This window comes from Glycine soja, chromosome 12 (genome assembly GCF_004193775.1).
Source record: "Glycine soja cultivar W05 chromosome 12, ASM419377v2, whole genome shotgun sequence".
NCBI classification, from domain to species: Eukaryota; Viridiplantae; Streptophyta; class Magnoliopsida; order Fabales; family Fabaceae; genus Glycine; species Glycine soja.
The window spans coordinates 6,914,338-6,933,664 of record NC_041013.1 but is presented as its reverse complement, the minus strand read 5'-3'; the positions used below and the strand labels follow the sequence as shown (position 1 = coordinate 6,933,664).

The 19,327-nt window shown below is 31.8% G+C and overlaps 2 protein-coding genes and 1 non-coding gene across 4 annotated transcripts; 2 read left to right on the top strand and 1 right to left on the bottom strand.

The window, feature by feature from the left end:
• Positions 1-4,303: 4,303 nt before the first annotated feature.
• LOC114380426 (arogenate dehydratase/prephenate dehydratase 6, chloroplastic-like) lies at positions 4,304-6,152 on the top strand. Its single transcript, XM_028339476.1, has one exon. It carries the CDS (start codon positions 4,605-4,607, stop codon positions 5,889-5,891), a length of 1,287 nt encoding a protein of 428 aa, XP_028195277.1. The 5' UTR covers positions 4,304-4,604; the 3' UTR covers positions 5,892-6,152.
• A 6,509-nt stretch (positions 6,153-12,661) lies between these two features.
• LOC114378320 (pentatricopeptide repeat-containing protein At1g74900, mitochondrial-like) lies at positions 12,662-16,484 on the top strand. 2 transcript variants are annotated; one of them, XR_003659299.1, is made up of 4 exons: positions 12,662-14,353; positions 14,470-14,649; positions 15,518-15,907; positions 16,019-16,484. XR_003659299.1 is itself a non-coding variant. In XM_028336891.1 (2 exons), exon 1 carries the CDS (start codon positions 12,845-12,847, stop codon positions 14,330-14,332), a length of 1,488 nt encoding a protein of 495 aa, XP_028192692.1. In that variant the 5' UTR covers positions 12,662-12,844; the 3' UTR covers positions 14,333-14,353; positions 14,470-14,654. The 2 variants fall into 2 exon arrangements, 1 of the variants encoding a protein (XP_028192692.1); XM_028336891.1 differs by lacking the exons at positions 15,518-15,907; positions 16,019-16,484 and having other exon boundaries at positions 14,470-14,654.
• Positions 16,485-18,652: 2,168 nt separating this feature from the next.
• On the bottom strand, positions 18,653-18,733 carry TRNAL-AAG. The gene has a single exon. It is a non-coding gene; the product is annotated as a tRNA-Leu (tRNA).
• Between the last annotated feature and the right edge of the window lie 594 nt (positions 18,734-19,327).

The following is a 19,327-nucleotide window of genomic DNA, read 5'->3' as shown; positions in this document are numbered from 1 at the left end:
CTGCACCTATCTGGAATGTAATTTTTACATTCTGGATTAGCTTTTCTGAAATGTAAAATGTTACATTCTGGATAGGTTAATTCGAAATGTAATTTTCTGCTCCTGATTAGCCTTTTCAGATGGTTAAAAGGTACGTGAAGCAAATTTTTAGGAGCAGGAAACAACTGCCAAAAAAATGTTTCCACCAGATCCATGGAAATGGATAGACTACATGGAGGCCTAAGGCATCTAAATAAATTATATCAATATTTGGTATGCTCTTGACCAAAAACAAAACTTTGGTATATCCATACAATAGTAAAAAAATTACTGAGTTATATTTTACACTATTCTATGTTCTTAAAATTGTCTCAGATTCAAAATGTTTTAGATATAACACCAGTCTCCATCAAGTTCACAACATATTTGATATTTGATGTTTGATGTTTTCTGTTTTCTTTGATTGTCCTAATATTGTGGCACAAACAATTTGGTCAAAGAGAAACATTAGAAATGTGGCATAATCAATTAGGCCTGCTGGTCTAGTTTTTCACCAGGAAATATCGGGCATTGCTTTGTGTACCTAGCAAAATTGCTGTTACACCCAGTAAAACAATAAAAATCCATTTTTATCCTTCTGTAAAGCTGATATGAATTGTCCAATCCATATGAGACCCAAAAGATTATTAGTACGACGCTTTAACAAACTGAACTAATAGATTAATTATATTATAAAATAATTAATTTCACTATATATAACAATAAAATTTCTAATGTATATTTAATGCACACGTAAGTTTAGATAATAAATTTTGTGATAATTAATTTTGATCTAATAATTAATTTGTTTACATATATAAATTTTTATGAAACTTGTGATTTTTATTTACAATATATACATGTAAAAAAATTAATTATTAGATTAAAATTAATTCTCACAAAATTTATTATCTAAATTTATATATACATTAGAAATTTTATTATTATATATAACAATATTAATTATTTTATAACATAACTGATCTATTAGTTTAGTTTGTTAGAGTGTCATGCTAATAACACAAATCCGTATGAGACCCAAATGATGTCAATCCGTATGAGTCTTACAAATTGGTCAATCCGTATTGGGCTTATGGATTAGCCAATCCGTATCAGCTTTATAGAAGAGCAAAAATGAAATTTTGTTGTTTTATTGGATGTACGAGCAATTGTACGGGGTGCACAAAGCAATGCCAGGAAAGTCTTCACGAGGCCCATGGAAATGGGAGGACCGCTTTGAGGCCTATGATATCTATAAAAAAACTTTTTTTTTTGTGATCTAAAAAATATCTTCTGTCAAATTGTATAAATACATTTCAGAGAGTTTACACATTTGTTTATGTTTTTAACTAAGTTAAACCTCTTTAACAAATAAAAGACTTTGGTATGTCCATACCATACTCAAACATGGAGTGACATATAAAATTAATGAATAACATTATATTATGGTTTAAAATTTTTGTTTGAGATATAAAATTTTCAGACGTTTCCCTGGTCTCCATTAAATTCACAACGTGTTTGGTGTTGTCTTTGGTTGTCCTAATATTGTTAAGAGTGTGCTTTTTTAAAAAAAAAAACAAATTATTTATAAGACTCAAATTTAAGATTTTATTTAAAATAATTAAGTTTAATTTCATTCAAACCAATGACATGTTAGATTATTTGAGTTTAAGAAACTTTTCCTTATATTTGCACTCAACTATTTCTATAAATAATTTATTTATTGAAATTATTATGTCATTTTATTTCCTTCATAGACTTATTTTTTAAATCATATTTTATTTTTTTAATGTTGTTTGCAAGTTTATCATTTATTAGTTTAAGATTTACTTTTATATTTTGTTCCTTTTTTTATTAAATAGTTAGATTGAATTTTAAGCTAATAGAAAATTTGTAAATGGGGTAAATTCAGATACGTACAACAAAATCATAAAATAAATTAAGCTAAAATAATTTTTTCATTCTCGTAAAATTAAAAATGTTTAGATTTCATAAAATTGAAATGTGTCAAATTTTAATTTAGAGTTAAGCTTAGTTAGATCCCAATCTACATAAGGATTTTAGGGAATAAAAATTGCCAAAGTAGTAGACTTCTTTTATAAAATAAATGTAATTTGTGACGGTTTTTGTATAATTTGTGTTATTTTTCTTTAATTTATCAAAGTTTTTAATCCTTAGAAATTCAACATTTACAAATAATGTAGACTTAGACGTATCCAAATTTAGCTCTGTATCAACATATTGACCCATTTCAAATGTACTAAAAAATTCACAAGAACAAAAAATATATTTTATTCAATAAATTATTACAAAAGTAAATTAGTTACTACATAAGCTTTTGATATTATGTTTGATTTCTTTCCAATATTTTGAGTTAGTTTAAAACTTCCTAAAATATAAAATAAATTACAAAATTTATCCAATCTAAACTATATTAAATTATAGCATCTTGTAAATTAATTTGATGATAAAAAAAAATTGAAGTGATTGGTTGTAAAAAAAAATTTCAAAATTAATCCAAACTAATTTATAGGCACTCCTATTCTTTGCTTCATTATATTTTTCTTGACATTGTTTTAAAAAAAAACTACGTATAAAAATTATTTATTTTTAAGAAAACGTAAAAAATGAAAAGAGGGATATCATTTCCCTTATTTACATGCCAATTAGGAAGGACTGTAGGTCCTAAAGAAATAACTTCTCTCCTTATTATAAACGGTAGAAATTTTATATTTTCTCCTTTTCATTTCTTTGCACTCTATTTCTATACAAACACAAACATAAAATAACATTAACATTAACAGAAAGAGTTCAAAATCATGTGTAAGTCATTTCTGTTTTGTTGTTAAAATTAATTGTTTTAAGATTTGTTTTTAAAATAGCTGAAAAAATCAGTTCACCAAACACATTTATTTTAGATTTTTCATCCTAAATCAGTTATTAAAGACCCTCAACTGAAATTAGGTTGTTTGCTATTTGCACCTTGGAGTTTTATTGCAACAATGCTATAAAAAAAACGCAGTATTTATATTTGTAAATACAGAATCTCATGAAATTTGTCCTTATTATATTTGATACTTCTTTATTTTTGGATCCTAAAAAAACTCCCTAATTTAGTGGGTTTAATTACACCGATCTTTCTCTTTTGCCTAAATCTTACCCTGACTCTCCTCTTAAGCATAAAAAAATGTTATACCAACTTCCTTTAGGGGCCTCAAAATAATGCAAAAAAATGGAGAAGTATTAATTGTAATATGAGCAAATGTAGGAAAATCCATGAAATTTAATCTAAAATTTATTAAAAATAACACAATGAGTAGAAAGTAATTAAAATAAATAAGACTAAAAAAATTATGACTCCCAATAAATATTAACTAATAATTTCATATTTTTTCCAATTGTCTATAAACTTTGTCAAAGAGCAAAGAGACGAGGGTAAGTTAAGAATAGGGTGTAAAGCTTGTGTCCTCTATAGAGGATGAGGTCAAGTAAATGGATCTCATGTTGACAATCCTCGCCCTCTATTTCCAAGTGCAAGTTTATCCAATGAAAGACATTTGACCGTACATAATATTTCTCCGAAGAAATCTGTTTTCATAACAAGAAAAAAAGAAATTAGATACCAATATAATATTTCTTTCTCATCAAAATAATAGTTACTCTAGATTGTTTTACACAAATAAAAATAAAAATAAATAGATAAAAAAAACAGTAATCATTATTTTATTTATAAATTTTATTTTTTATTACTAATATTATAAGAGATATAAATAAAAATATTTAATTAATATTATATTAAAAAACTAAAATAATAATTATTTTAAGATAATTATTTTTCTTTTATATGATAATTGTAATGGGAGAAAGAGAATAGAATGGTTGATAAATAATCATCCTTTTTTAACTTTTTAAGAATTTGATAAGGATTCAATCCTCATGTCCATGAATATTGAGTAACATTTATTGAAAAATGTTAAATCTTTAAATGAATTTTTTTATTTTAAAAAAATTAGTTATTTAGTTTTCAATTCTGACGAGAAGATACCAAGTTCTAGATGAAAAAAAGAAGAAGAAGAAACCCAGTTCACCAAGCACATTTTTAACTCTTCTGTTTATTAAAAAACTAAAATCAAATTTTAAAAACAGAAATTAATCATGGCCCAGGGAGAAATTCTTGAATGACAACAATACTCAACACCAAAATAAAAATACTACTACCATTAATTATAGATACAATAAAATAATAATAATAAATATCTATGTCCGTATGCAATGTTATAGATGGAAAGAGAAGGGGGTAGGTGTGGGATTGACCGAACCTCCTTAACGCACACACCATTCTCAAGATTTGTCATGTTCCATTTCCTCCTCAAAATCCTTAACCAACCAACCAATATATAAACCCTTTAACCCTTCCCTGTCTTCTCTCAGCTTGACGACGTTCCCACTTCAAAGAGAACGAACATCAAGCTTCAGACCAGAGCCCCAATCAGCAAATTCAAGCAGTACTAGTACCAATAGGCAACTAAATTCCCCTTTCCAACCCTAATTTTTCTTCTTAATTAATTCCATTTAAGTCCTTTAATATGCAGACCCTCACCCCACCGTACCCCAACCCTCTCAACTATCTCACCCGGGCGCGTCACTCGGTCATTCGGGTCGCTCCGACCCGTTTCACAGTCAAATGCGGTTACGGCTTCGAATCCGCGAGTTTCTCGCAGGGACTCGGCGCGAGCCGAGCCGATTGGCAAAGCTCGTGCGCCATCTTAGCCAGTAAGGTCGTGTCGCAGCGGGAAGATTCTCCCGCCGACGGCGACGACCACGACAACAACGTCGGCGACGTGAACGGCCATAACGCCGCCGTAACGAATCTAAATATCGTACCTGTCAAAGCCGATGGTGAAAACATCAAGCCGATTCCGCCGAAGCCACTCACGATCTCCGACCTCTTGCCGGCGCCGATGCACGGCTCGCAGCTGCGCGTGGCCTACCAAGGCGTTCCCGGCGCGTACTCCGAAGCTGCGGCGGGGAAAGCGTATCCGAACGGAGAGGCGATTCCGTGCGACCAGTTCGAGGCTGCGTTTCAAGCGGTGGAGCTCTGGATCGCGGATCGCGCGGTTTTGCCGGTTGAAAACTCCCTCGGCGGCTCAATCCACCGCAACTACGATCTCCTCCTCCGCCACCGCCTCCACATCGTCGGCGAGGTCCAGCTCCCGGTGCACCACTGCCTCCTGGCGCTCCCCGGCGTCCGCAAGGAGTTCCTCACTCGCGTGATCTCGCATCCGCAGGCCTTAGCGCAGTGCGAGCACTCGCTCACGAAACTCGGCCTCACCGTGACGCGTGAGGCCGTCGACGACACCGCCGGCGCTGCCGAGTTCGTCGCCGCGAACGACCTCCGTGACACGGCGGCGATCGCGAGCGCGCGCGCGGCGGAGCTCTACGGCCTCCAGATCCTGGCCGACGGAATCCAGGACGATCCGAACAACGTGACGCGGTTCGTGATGCTGGCGCGCGAACCGATCATTCCGCGCACGGATCGGCCCTTCAAGACGAGCATCGTGTTTGCGCACGATAAAGGAACCTCTGTGCTCTTCAAAGTGCTTTCCGCGTTTGCGTTCAGAAACATAAGCTTAACTAAGATCGAGTCCAGGCCTCACCGTAGCCGTCCTATTCGCGTTGTTGATGATGAGAGTGAGGGAACCGCCAAGCACTTTGAGTATCTCTTTTATATTGATTTCGAGGCTTCTATGGCTGAGGTTAGAGCACAGAACGCACTCGCTGAGGTTCAAGAATTCACCTCCTTCTTGCGACTCTTGGGGAGTTACCCTATCGATATCACACCCTGGACTCCCTCTTCTCCGCGCCAAAATTAACATTCACCTCCATTTCTTTCATCTCAACTGTATATATATATTGGAGCCCCTCATTGCACATAATGTGCTTCTCTTTATGTGTTTCCAACTTTCCATGGGGGTGACGAATATTTTATGTTTCAAGTTTTTGCACGTCTGAAAAAAGTGTACAAGAAGGGGAATAGAATATTCGGCTTGGCATTTTCATATTCTGTCTTGTAGTGTACTGGGAATAACAGAATATACGTGATGGCTATGTTACAATTCGATTTTCTATCCAAACTTCTTGCGTGTCTTTGGTTTGGAGGGTTCAAACACATCGGAAATAGATTTCCACTTGTTCCTGAAATCATATCCCACACAAAATCTTTGAGATTTAATCTAAGAGCATTTAACTGAAACCAAAATATAATGTGTATTTTTAGTTCTAACTGAGGGATTCTTATACACGAGATCTCCCTCTCCTACTAATGATCATTTTCCCCTCCCCTTAATTATCTATTAAATTGTCATTGAGTGTGTCTTATAACAGTGTCTCTTTAATGATCGTTACGAACTATAAAAGAAGGGGATTACACGAGTGGTATAATGGCATGATCATCAATCAACCCAAAGTAGAGTCTCCTACTTAGTGTTCGTGGAGATCTTGTTTATTTTCCTCTCTTTACTAATACTGTTCCCTTCTAAAATGGATATTTAATTAATCATTTAAAAAATCTCTTTTTTTTTTTTTATATTTTTACTTACCTAATTATTTTAATTCAATTTTTTTTTTATCTTTTTTACATTCTTTTTCGTTTCTACCAAATAATTTAATTTCTACTATGTTTCAACTTTCTTTCATCCATTTTCATTCCGCACATTTCCATCTCTTTTCATTACTTTCAACAAAACACACTTTTTATGTTACATATTGCATTTAATCTTTTTTAATTTTTCGATTTCATGACGATTATAAAAGTATTATATTATTTTTATTTTAAATATTTATATAAGAAATAGTAAAAATATTTTTTTACTAAGGTAATAAAAATATCTCAAGCTTAGCCTCGGTCCGAAGCTAGAGACAGATAGAAAAGATTAGAAAAAAAAGTTGATATTTTTTTATGAGTAAAAAAGTTGATATTTTATGATTACTAATAAAAATTAAAATATTTTTTCTTTTGAATAACTAACTGAAAAATAGTTCGTTCTAAGTAATATTTTTTTTTATCCTTTCTTTTGTTACATTCATTTTCATAAACCTAACATTAAACACAACTTTTTGAATTTCAAGCTTTTTTTTTAGAGAAATTTCAAGCTTTTCTTAAGAAAACCTCTATTCCTATAATACCGGTTGATATATTTGACACAAGTGTGTCTTTAAACCAAAACTTCAATATGCTTTGCTCCGTGATATTATAAATTATTAAAATATATAATTTGAGTAAACTTTTACTCTCAACTCTTTTAATTGTATGTTTTTTTAATATTTTTCTCTTTAATCATTTGCATATTTATTTCAGACGTTATTCCTGCAATTAGCAAAAATAAATTATTAATATTTTATTTTATCTATATATTTGGTCCTTTTAATTGTATATCTTTTTTTTTAATTTATCATCTTTTATTTTTATTTCTAAATTAAATTTTAATAACTTTTTAATAGAATTTGTTAATAGCTAAAAATACCTTATATTAGAATTTAAATTATTCATTAAAAAGTATAAATTATAATTTATATATTAAAAACTATTTATTTACTATCTTTTTTAGTTATACTAAAATATTAATAACCAAGTGTTAAAGACATAAATAATTAATGTGTTGAAGTAAGATTAAGTCATTTAAGCAGTAAGTCAGTAACTAATTCAATTCTCAGTGAAAACGATTATTAGTTATGTTTGACTTTAACTCTTGACTAAACTCCAAATCAGTTATAAAAAATTCCCCTACAAAATGGAATCAATTAAGTCTCTTAATCACTGATAGCTAATATATATATACTGTGTTCATCAATCTGCTATCAATATACATCCATATACTACAGTACAAAACACTACAAAATAATGATGCTACTTCTGAAACTGATCGAGGAACTAATTAAATTAATGTTAACGGATTTGAGGAATTAAATTAATATTAGTTGTAATGTAAAGACTAAATTGATTGTTTATTCTGTTATAAATTTATGATATCAGGCCCCCAAGTTGCTACATATTTTCTTTACATTGATATTCAACATTTTGATTAATTTGATTTTTTTTTTGGTAATGCAACATTTTGATTAATGATTTAGTTAAAATATATCAATTAGTAGTGCAAATATTTTTTATGCACTCAAATAGTTATTGATTTTTATCTCGATCATTGAAAATCACTAAACATTTATAATAATTACTTTAAGTATTATATAATAAATAGTTAACCGTATAAAAAATTTATCAAACAAAACTTTAAGAGAAGTACCAAAAATGCAGAGTAATCACGATAAAAAAGTTTTAACATCTAGACAGCACAAAAAAAAATGGTAAACTATGATATTTTCTTCAAGCACTACAGCATAATCGTACTGTTTTTTTTTCTGCCATAATTTTGTTTGTCTTATTTGTGCAAACTATATTTTTTTATTCATAAATATTAATTATAAAAATGTTAATTTTGTAAGTGGGAGGGATTAAGTCTGTGACTTTTTCTTTCTTTTTTTTTTTCTCTCTTAATTATCCAACCCACTTTATATCTCCTCCACAATCTACATTGGTATAAAAAAGAGTTGTAGATCATATATTACCATGGTCCAAACTGTCATAAGTTGTCTATAGATGAATGGTAGATGATTAGGCAATAAGTTTTTTTTTTTAAAGGAAGCCATCAACAAGTGTTATAATAAATTAATAGTTGAAGGGGATTAAGAATGAAATTATTGTAAGAGAGAAGATAGTCACACAGTACCAATTTCTTAGGCGGAAGGTTGGGTTAAGAATGAGGATTTGGTGAGGAAGAGAGGCCATGACGACGAAAGGGGTGTACTTGTGGTGGTAGGTGAGGATGCGCTTTGTTATTGTTATGTTCATTAATTAAATGTTAATTAATTATATGATTTGTGGTTGACAGTTACTGATGTTTCCATTGTAAGAATTAATGTCTCTCATAACAGACATTACAATTGGATTAAATAATTAATAAATAAATAAATAAATAAATAGTGATAGGAAAGGTATGTGAATTATATAAAGATTAATAAATAAATAATTAATAATTAAAGACTAAATTATAATTGAATTAAATTAGAAAATTTTTATAAATAACTAATATTGATGAGAATAATGATTATAAATGAGTTAATATTTATTAACGTGAAATATCTTCGTGATATAGAAGTATTTTTTAAAACAAATTTTTTGTCATCACGAATCTAGGATAGTGAGGAGTAAAATCTTATTTCCTTTTTCTTTTAAGGAATAAAAAATTATACTAACTTTTTTTATTATAAATAAAGATATAGAATGTTTATCTATTATATATAAAAATCATATATTTTAACATCTTACTCATTTTTTATGATTGTTAATCTTAAAAACCTTTAATATTTACATCAATATCCATTACCTCTAGCTTACGAATAAAGTAAATCTCCATTGCACGTTCTCTTTACCTGTTCCTTCCCCATCTAGTTTTATTTCTCGTTTCGTTATAGTGCTGAAGCATAGTTCTTGAAGGAAGAAGTTTTTTTTTGCATTGTTGTGTTCAACCTTTAGATAAGTAGTGAAATACATTGCTGTCGCTGAAAATGAGTTGATCTATTTAAATGAGCGGCTTATATATACTCGCTCAACTTGCGTAAAATTTCTTTGAATATGGATTTGTTTTTAGGTTTACGATACTAACTAACTTAAATTTAGGGGTTTTGAGATGTTTATGATCTGTGTCAACTTATTTATTTGGTTCAATGATTCCAGCCATATACTAATAGTTGTAACGTTAATCTATTAAAAAAAATGAGTTTGATGGGAATGATTATTAGAAAGTAAGAAATATTAATAGGTATGACAACAAAGATTGAGTTTATAAGAGAAAATTTGAGTTTGTTTTTTATATAATATATTTTTAGGAATGAATAATGAATTTTAAGTGTAATAAAACTTCGAGTTAAATATTAGTCTATTAGTTGACTCAAAAGATTAAAACTTATAAAAATATTTTAAAGTTTCATGAAAAAGTCAAAGACATTAAATAGGATGGTTTAAAAAAATAAAAGTTCACTCAAGTTTTTACATTGTTGATGTTCTTATGAAAAATATATGTGGATTGTATATAAAAAAAATACACTTATCATTGAAGTTTCACAAAAATTACACAAACTTTTCCAATTTTTTTCTATTCATATACTAATCCTTTTTATTTATTTGAAAACTATACAAGTACACTTCTCATATCTTACACAAATTTCTTTAATTGTTTGAAAAATATTAAACCATACTCCCCTATAAAGGAGATTACTGTAAATATTAAAAATAAAATAAAAATTGTAATTTCACAAAACCTCAAAGACAATTAGTATACTTTACTATAGAACACATGTTTAATTATATTTTTAATTCTTCAAGTTTAAAAAAAATGTTTTTTTAGTTCTGCTGGCTTGAATTTGAAAGACTAAAAAAATGTAAATTTTTATTTGAGATGAACTAAAAAAATATTTTTTTGAATTTGAGGGACAACAAATATAGATTTTTATTCGAGAACTAAAAAGATTGACCCCTAATTTGAGGGTTTAAAAACATGAGAGAAAATGTTAGGAATACACTTTCTCACATTCTTTTAAATACATTTTTTTAATGATTGAAATTTATTAAAAATGAAAATTTTTATAGGACCTATATCATATTTAATGATTTTCTTTTTTGATTTTCTAGTTTTAAAAATATTTTAATCAATTTAAAAGAATGTGTTTGGACGAGTGTGTTAAGAACTGGATTGCTAGCACTTTTCAATAACATAATTAAGCAAAAAACAAAGCATGTTGGAAAGGTTTATCTTGATATTGTTAGCGCCTTTCAATGAAAAAATTAATATAAAAAAAACATGTTATAAACTAGACTCGTTTTCGACCAAACAAGCCGTTTGGTTGGCAAGTTCTGGGTTGGGCAAGCTCTAGCACGGGCCGGGTGGGTTCATGCAGGTATAGGCTAGATGTTGGGATGGGGAGAAAGTGGTGAAGAAGGAGGCGATTTGAAGTGGTTGAGTTAAAACACTCTGTATGAAGATAAAATATCATGTGATATATATACAACTTAATAGACTATGTGTTTTATGTCACTGTAACATAACATAAAGATACACAATATCATAGTGACTCATTTCTCCTCAAAATATGCATATAAACATATACAACTCTATAAAGAACAGTTACTTGAATTCTAATTCGACCAACACGATACATAACACTAAAAAGGAAATAAAGGACAAAAATCACATCATTGTAACACCTCGTGCAAATCACACTGAAATAAGAGAGATCCAGAGATTATACAAGTATGAGACAGTACAGTTGAAGATGACTTAAAGAAAATAATTGGTACTACCTATACCAACAAGATACATCTAGTTTTCGGTAGCCCATCACTTAAGAACTTCATAGTTAAGTGTGTTTGACTTTGAACAATTATGGGTTGAGTGACCTTTTGATAAATTTTTAGAAAAATGTGTGAATGGAGATAAAACATGCTAAAAAGTCTCATGTTGGTTTGTTGGAATAGTCAATAGTCCTAAGAGTAGCCCAACATTATCTGGTTGTTGATGTCTTGGAAATGACTACCTACGGAGGATTCTGACTGATGAAAGGTTCTGATCAACGAGAAGTTGAATCATCATGTGAAGTGTCGTAGAATATGAGTTGTCGAGACGTCAATAATTAGGAGCATTACAAACATGTCTAGGCACACATATCCCCAAGCCATATTCTCCTACAAACATGAAGTTCGAGATTATCACAATCAATATGTACCACAACACAAATTTAAACTTACAAAAAATAAACATATTAAAACAATATAAAACTTAACGATTAAAACACAATCAATTACCACCATATATAGAACATAACATTCAAAAATCATATATAAAACATAAGAATTCACATTTTAGAGTATCTTATAATAATGATCAATTCACCAACCATCACATTATGATTCAATCATCATACATCACCATCATCACACAATCAATCATCAACATTATGATTCAACTATAAAAAATAATCATCATTAGTCTATCAATCATCGACATAAAAAAATATATTAGATTTTATGAAGACTTTCACCGCGTGAATGATTAACTTAAATGTATCTCTTAACATAACATCACAAAATCATTGGAAGAGAACCAAACTAATCTTAAAGATGTGTATAATTTTATCAATAGAGAAAGTGGATAGTGACTTATCTAGATAAAACATACATCAACCTTAATTATTATAGGAATTCTCCCCTCATTTATTTTATATGTCCGTTTAATATTAACCTCCACAAATTAACCTAACAATGGGTCGATGATCCACCTAACATCCTGAACTGATATGCCTATTTATTGACGACAACTAAAAATTTCACTTGAATCACCTATGGTCTATTTCAACTTAAATTTAAATTTAATTACACTTATTAATTAAAATCTTGATATTGCAAAATGGTCCATGGTTACCATCTTTGTGTTGCCACGCCGCCATCATCTCCCTGATATTGCAAATGCTTCTAATATTATGGATGAAAATCTGTCATAAATTCCTTTAAGTAGCACTCTACAAGAAGGACCATACACAAATTTTCACAATATTGATACCAACCAATAGATAAAATAATCACAAGGACCAAATTTGATTATTTTAAAAAAATGACCACCCAGTCACACCTCCTCCACTGCAAAACAGGTTGAGAAATGAGAATCAGAATCCAAAACAGAAGCCACCATCTAAAACCCCGCGTGGTGAAAATCCAAAAATGTTCCTGTTCCAGAAGGGTTCTCATCTCCATCGTCTCCTTCTGTCAAAGAAGTACTACTACCATTTTCCGCTTCCACGCAACGCGGTTACCATCGCCGATTCCGTCGAACACCCCTCAGACGCCACCATAGCCAAACTAGTCCTCGAATCAGACCCACGCACCGTCTCCGAAGCCCTAACCAAGCCCACAATCCAATGGACCCCAGACCTAGTAAACAAAGTCATGAAGCGCCTCTGGAACCACGGGCCCAAGGCCCTCCAATTCTTCAAACACCTAGACCGCCACCACCCTTCCTACACCCACTCCCCCTCCTCCTTCGACCACGCCGTCGACATCGCGGCCCGCATGCGCGACTTCAACTCCGCCTGGGCCCTCGTGGGCCGCATGCGCTCCCTCCGCCTCGGCCCGTCTCCCAAAACCCTCGCCATCCTCGCCGAGCGCTACGCCTCCAACGGTAAGCCCCACCGCGCCGTCCGAACTTTCCTCTCCATGGCCGAGCACGGCATCCGCCAAGATCTCCACTCCTTCAACACCCTCCTCGACATCCTCTGCAAATCGAAGCGAGTCGAAACCGCGCACAGCCTCCTCAAAACGCTCACATCGAGGTTCAGACCCGACACCGTTACCTATAACATACTTGCGAACGGTTATTGCTTGATCAAACGCACGCCGATGGCTCTTCGGGTTTTGAAGGAGATGGTGCAGCGTGGGATTGAGCCTACGATGGTCACGTATAACACCATGCTGAAAGGGTATTTTAGGAGTAATCAGATTAAGGAGGCTTGGGAGTTTTATTTGGAGATGAAGAAGAGGAAGTGTGAGATTGATGTTGTGACTTACACCACTGTGATTCACGGGTTCGGGGTGGCGGGTGATGTTAAGAAAGCAAAAAGGGTTTTTCATGAGATGGTGAAGGAGGGTGTGGTTCCTAATGTTGCTACTTACAATGCTTTGATTCAGGTTTTGTGTAAGAAGGATAGTGTGGAGAATGCGGTGGTGGTTTTCGAGGAGATGGCGAGGGAGGGTGTGTGTGTGCCGAATGTGGTTACTTACAATGTTGTTATACGAGGTTTGTGTCATGTTGGGGACATGGAGAGGGCGTTGGGGTTTATGGAGAGGATGGGGGAGCATGGTTTGAGGGCTTGTGTTCAAACATATAATGTTGTGATTCGGTATTTTTGTGATGCCGGGGAGGTTGAGAAGGCTTTGGAGGTGTTTGGGAAGATGGGGGATGGGTCATGCTTGCCCAATTTGGACACTTATAATGTTTTGATTAGTGCGATGTTTGTCAGGAAGAAATCAGAGGATTTGGTGGTGGCTGGGAAGTTGTTGATGGAGATGGTTGATAGAGGGTTCTTGCCGCGCAAGTTTACTTTTAATAGGGTGTTGAATGGACTTGTTATTACTGGCAATCAGGATTTTGCAAAGGAGATACTGAGAATGCAGAGCAGGTGTGGCCGTGTTGTTCGGCGTTTGAAATTGTGACATGTTTTATTGTTGGCTTAGGTGGGTTGTTGTTCCTTTTTAGCTTTTATTTACTATTAGAAGAGGTTTCAATTTGTTTTTTTCTTCTTGAGATCATATTGGTCAGTGATCACTTGTGTCATCTGTGCTGATGTTAGATACTCGAAGTTAAAGGAAGACAATCTACATGGTTCTGAACTATTGAAAGTATATTGTCTGTTCAATTGGAGAGCATGTCCCCATTCTGTAATTTTGACGAAGTTTCTGCATTCTGGGGAACTCTCTGGTGATGAACCCACCATTTCTGAAAATCTTGCTTTAAAGGTCTCCTCATTCAGGTTCATTTCAACGTTCCATTTTGATTTCCTTTTTTCTGTTTGTGTTGTTGAACAAAACATTATCTTAAGTGTTAATTTTGATGTGTTTTGGCGCTGAAACTACATGTTTATTTTGAATATCATTCATTCTAAGCTTGGTTTATTTCAAGCTTCAATGTGATATGTTGCTGAAACACAGATTTATTCTATAAGCATTTTCTCCCTATTATCCTTGGATGTGCATACATAATAAAAGGGCAATGAACTCTACTATTTTTGTATGTAGAATATTGCATAGATTCATTTTAACAAGACCAATATGTGAAAGCCTAGACAATGTCCCTATTTGAACTTAGACATTCTGTTTTCCTAAGGGTATACTTAATAAATAACTTATAACTCCCATGAAATATGCTTGAGATGCCATTTCTTGATGGAATTTGGAGAGAGCTAAAGATGCTGAGCTAATGATGGCCATCATGCATCGTGGAATGCATTGGGTACAAATATTAACTTTCCGTTATGCTTAAACTTAGAAGTTGTTTTTGGTTATTCACTTTAGTTACCTGTCTTAATTTAATCTTTTTCACGTGAAAATAGGTGTTCGAAAGAGCTTATAGCAGTTCTTAGAAGAACAAAATGGAATGAAAAAAAGATAAATTATCAGAATGGTACATTTAGAGGGCTATCTGGCAAAACTGCTTCTTTAGCAGATTATATACATTTTGCTTCAACTGAATTTTACATGCTTTTCAATATACAACATGATAATGAAGGCCAACATTCGCCATTATTCATATTAATCAATATCTTACTAGTTACCCAAGTTTAACTACGTTTAGCCAACTGTGAATGCTAAGCTAATCTCAACAATTTGATCCTGTTTCAGGCCAGAACAATGAAACCTATTTTGCCTGCTACAGCTTTACCACATTGGGGAAATACTACATGATTGGTCTGACAATCCCTGGCTGAAAAAGTACCATAATTTTGTGTTTGGTCAATTTAACTCGTGGAGAAAGATGGACATATTGGGTCTTGTTGACTGCCTCTTGGAGAATGCAGGTTCATTTGCTTTAGGCAGTTTTGGCTTATCCCTGCTCGTACAATTCAAGGGTCTATAAGATTCAACAGAAGATGACACATGTTACCGTTCCTTACTTCCTTCAAGCATACTTTGGAATTCAGTCGTTGCTTTCCATAAATCGTAAGAGTTCTGCAGACGAGCCAATGGCATCATCCTCCAGATGTTTCACCCCCTTCTTGTAAAAGGATACAGGTGGGTTCTTTGATGCAATAGATATTACTTTAACATTCCTCTGGCAGTGCTTAATTGTAACTTGGTTTGAGTCTGCTTTATCAATCAAGTATTATGTAATTGCCTGTGCAGGGATGATGGAGCACCAAACGCAATAATCCATGAATCATCTTCCTTGCCTACCAATAGATACGGTATTTTTTTTTCTTTCAAAAACCGTCATTTATGCACAAATTGTCCTTTGTGACAGTAGGTTTCTAGCTTTGTGCCTCTACTACCTTTCCTGCTGTTAAGAGTTTGCTGTTTGGTCTCCCATTTTGATAAGATTTGACAAAAACTTGAGTTGTGGACTGCTTCTTGCCAGTAAATGTCTGAGTTTGTTAAAACCGGCAAAATTGATATATGTAATTTATGCTGTAATTTAAGATATCATTTTTGTGCTTTTAGTTATAGGATCTTACTTGACCATTTGGATTAGCGGTCTATATTAAAATATTCCATCATCAAACAGTCATTAATATTTTTTTGTAATTTTATTGTACCGTAGTATACATGATTACAGTTCTGAATCACAACAGCTTATCTCCTGTTTGGTGAATTCAACTAAGTATTGAACTAAATGACACCGACAAGCTCCATCGGCCTATATTCCTTGATTCAACTTAGTATTAGGCCTATTGGCCCCTGAGAATGTTGTTCTGCAGTATGAGCCACCGAAAAGTTTAAAATAAGTTAGTCAATGAATCTTCTTTTCTACATTTTCTTTACTATAAATAAGTTCCTTGTGTTTTTTAAGAGTTTATATAAAAAAAGTGTTTGACCAAGCTTTTCTTTAAAAAGAGAAAAAAAAACAAAAACAAAAAGCTGGAAAAACTTTCCTTACCCTCAACTTCATTATCTTTAACCAAATTAAATAAGAAAATCTTCTCTTTTACAATCATTATTTTCCCTTCCATCAATTTACTTTTGTCCTTTACTCCCTCCTTTTGAACCAATCATAGTGGCCCATAGTGAACCTCCTCTGTGTACCATTGTAGCTTTCTCTTGTAATTTTTTTTATTTGTGGAAATTGAAGATACTATCAAAAACTTTACAATAATAATTTAGGTATTATGCATAATCAATTAAGTTAGAAAATCAAGTAAATTAGATCTCTTGACTAGTGACTTACGTTTAATATATAATTTGGAACTTGGAAGTCAAAAACTCTGGATATTTTTAATTTTAATTTTGTTGGCAAATTTGACGGTTTCCTAGCAAAATATTCATAGTTTTAATATGCACATTAGTGTTGCAGTTTTAATAAAGAAAAAAAAGTATATAAACAGGAGAAAATGTTCCACGATGGGACTCCACAACTTACCAAATTGCCAATCACGCCCTGCTATAATGTTTTCTTAATTTCTTAAATAAATAATATATATATATATATATATATATAATGTAAAAATTCTTAATATTAATATAAAATGTCATGTATAATAAGTTTATTGATATTTATAATATATAAAAATAATTATATAAAAGATAAATTTATATTAATTGACAATATAAAAGTATTCCTACTAAACTCAATTTCTAAACTTCAAAAAGAAAAATATATGATAGGGTAAAGTGTAAAAGGACAGTTTTGTTCAAATAAAGAGATTAAATAGGAGATGAAATCCACTGAGGTCAACCTATTGACGAGAGGTTTGTGTAGTTTGTAGAATGTGATTGATAAGTTCAAATTTTGTTAATGTGTACACCAAAAAAATGGAAGGACATGAATAGTAATTGTATCAAAACATAATAAAAGATTGACTAAATTAAAATTTTGGCACCTCTTTAATTATTGATCCACGATTTTTATTTTGTGATTTTCATATAGTATTTTTAAAATTTGTAATTTTGGTTCAATTGTGAATTTTTCATACGTTCGTTTCTTTTATTTTTTATATTTTAATTAATTAAATAATTTTTTGAAAAAGATATTGAATTAAATTGGATCAAAATAAAGAAATAAAACATATGTAATAAATAATTAGATCAAAATTGTAATTTTTTTTAAAAAGGACTAAAATAACATATAGAACATAGTAAAACTGTTTTTGGTCGAGAATGCAATAAAACTATTTTATGAATAAAACATGATAAAACTTTTTTATTGTCAATAACGTAAAAAATCTTGAATGCATTGTTTTTTGTTCTTGGATCAACACAAATGATTTAAAATATTTGTAGCATAAAGATGAGGAGAATGTTCTACGATGAGACTCCAGAACATGCCAATGAAGTAACGTTTTAATAAATACCTCCCAAAAAGTAGTATATTCTAAGTATAAGCAAATTGTTTTACTCAAGTAAAATATTTGGAGAAAAAGTAGTCGATTCTATTTAGCTTGCGAAACATCATAGAAAAAAAGAAGATATATTAAATGAAAGGGCAAAAAAATGTAATAACATTAAAAGATAATAAATCTTAAATGTATTATTATGCTTCACTTAAATCATTATGTTAAATTATGTTTCACATAAATTATTATGTTAAACCCTAGAAAAGCCATTATGTTTCAGAAGATGGATTAAGGTAGGTTGGGTTTTGCCGCTAGGCTATTTCTAAACAGATTTTCAGTTTGATGACTTGGATTGGGTCCAACAGACATCAAATCAGTGTGTTAGGTTGAGCAGGACTTGGTCAACGATGAAATAAGCTTATGTTATTGTCTTATTGGGTCAACCATTTAATTAGGTTAGGGTGAAAAATCAACCGAAAAAAAAATACATTGTTGAGAGTGGGATTTGAACCCACGCCCTTTCGGACCAGAACCTTAATCTGGCGCCTTAGACCAACTCGGCCATCTCAACGACATGTCAATTTTTGGAGTAAATTTTTTTATTATTAAAAAACTTACAGTAGCACGTTAGATCAGTTTTCAAATAACCACGGTGAGATTTACAGATACATTAAAATAATGCAAAAAAGATTAAACATTTCAATATTTTGTGATATGTTATCTTTTCAAATGGTATCTTAGTTAGGTGTGAGAATGAAAGCAAATGACATAACACGGGCCAATTGTTTTAATTTACGCAAAAAGTTATTCTCTCTTTCCAATTATGAAATAAAATGAAAATTATTAGAAGGCTGTTCGGCAGGGACCAAGTTGTGCGAAAGAGCGAAGAAGGACAAAAAAATCTACACTGAGAAGAAAATCGAAGAAATGAACAGTAAAGTACCAATAACGATTATGCCAGGCTCTGCACCTTTTTAAGTACGTTTTCTTATTATTATATTATAACAGTAATAATAATAAAATGATGATTTCTATTTTTTCTATTAAATAACTTTAATTCAATTTTTTTTTATTTCTCTTCTATTTTTCTCCAATCAAACAACCTCTATTTTCATTCTACTTTTTTTTTTAACTTATTTCTCTTCTTTCTTTTTCCATCTACCTA

Coding starts and splice junctions, on each gene's coding strand:
- LOC114378320 (XM_028336891.1), top strand. CDS start 12,845: ATGTTCCTGTTCCAGAAGGGTTCTCATCTCCATCGTCTCCTTCTGTCA.
- LOC114380426 (XM_028339476.1), top strand. CDS start 4,605: ATGCAGACCCTCACCCCACCGTACCCCAACCCTCTCAACTATCTCACC.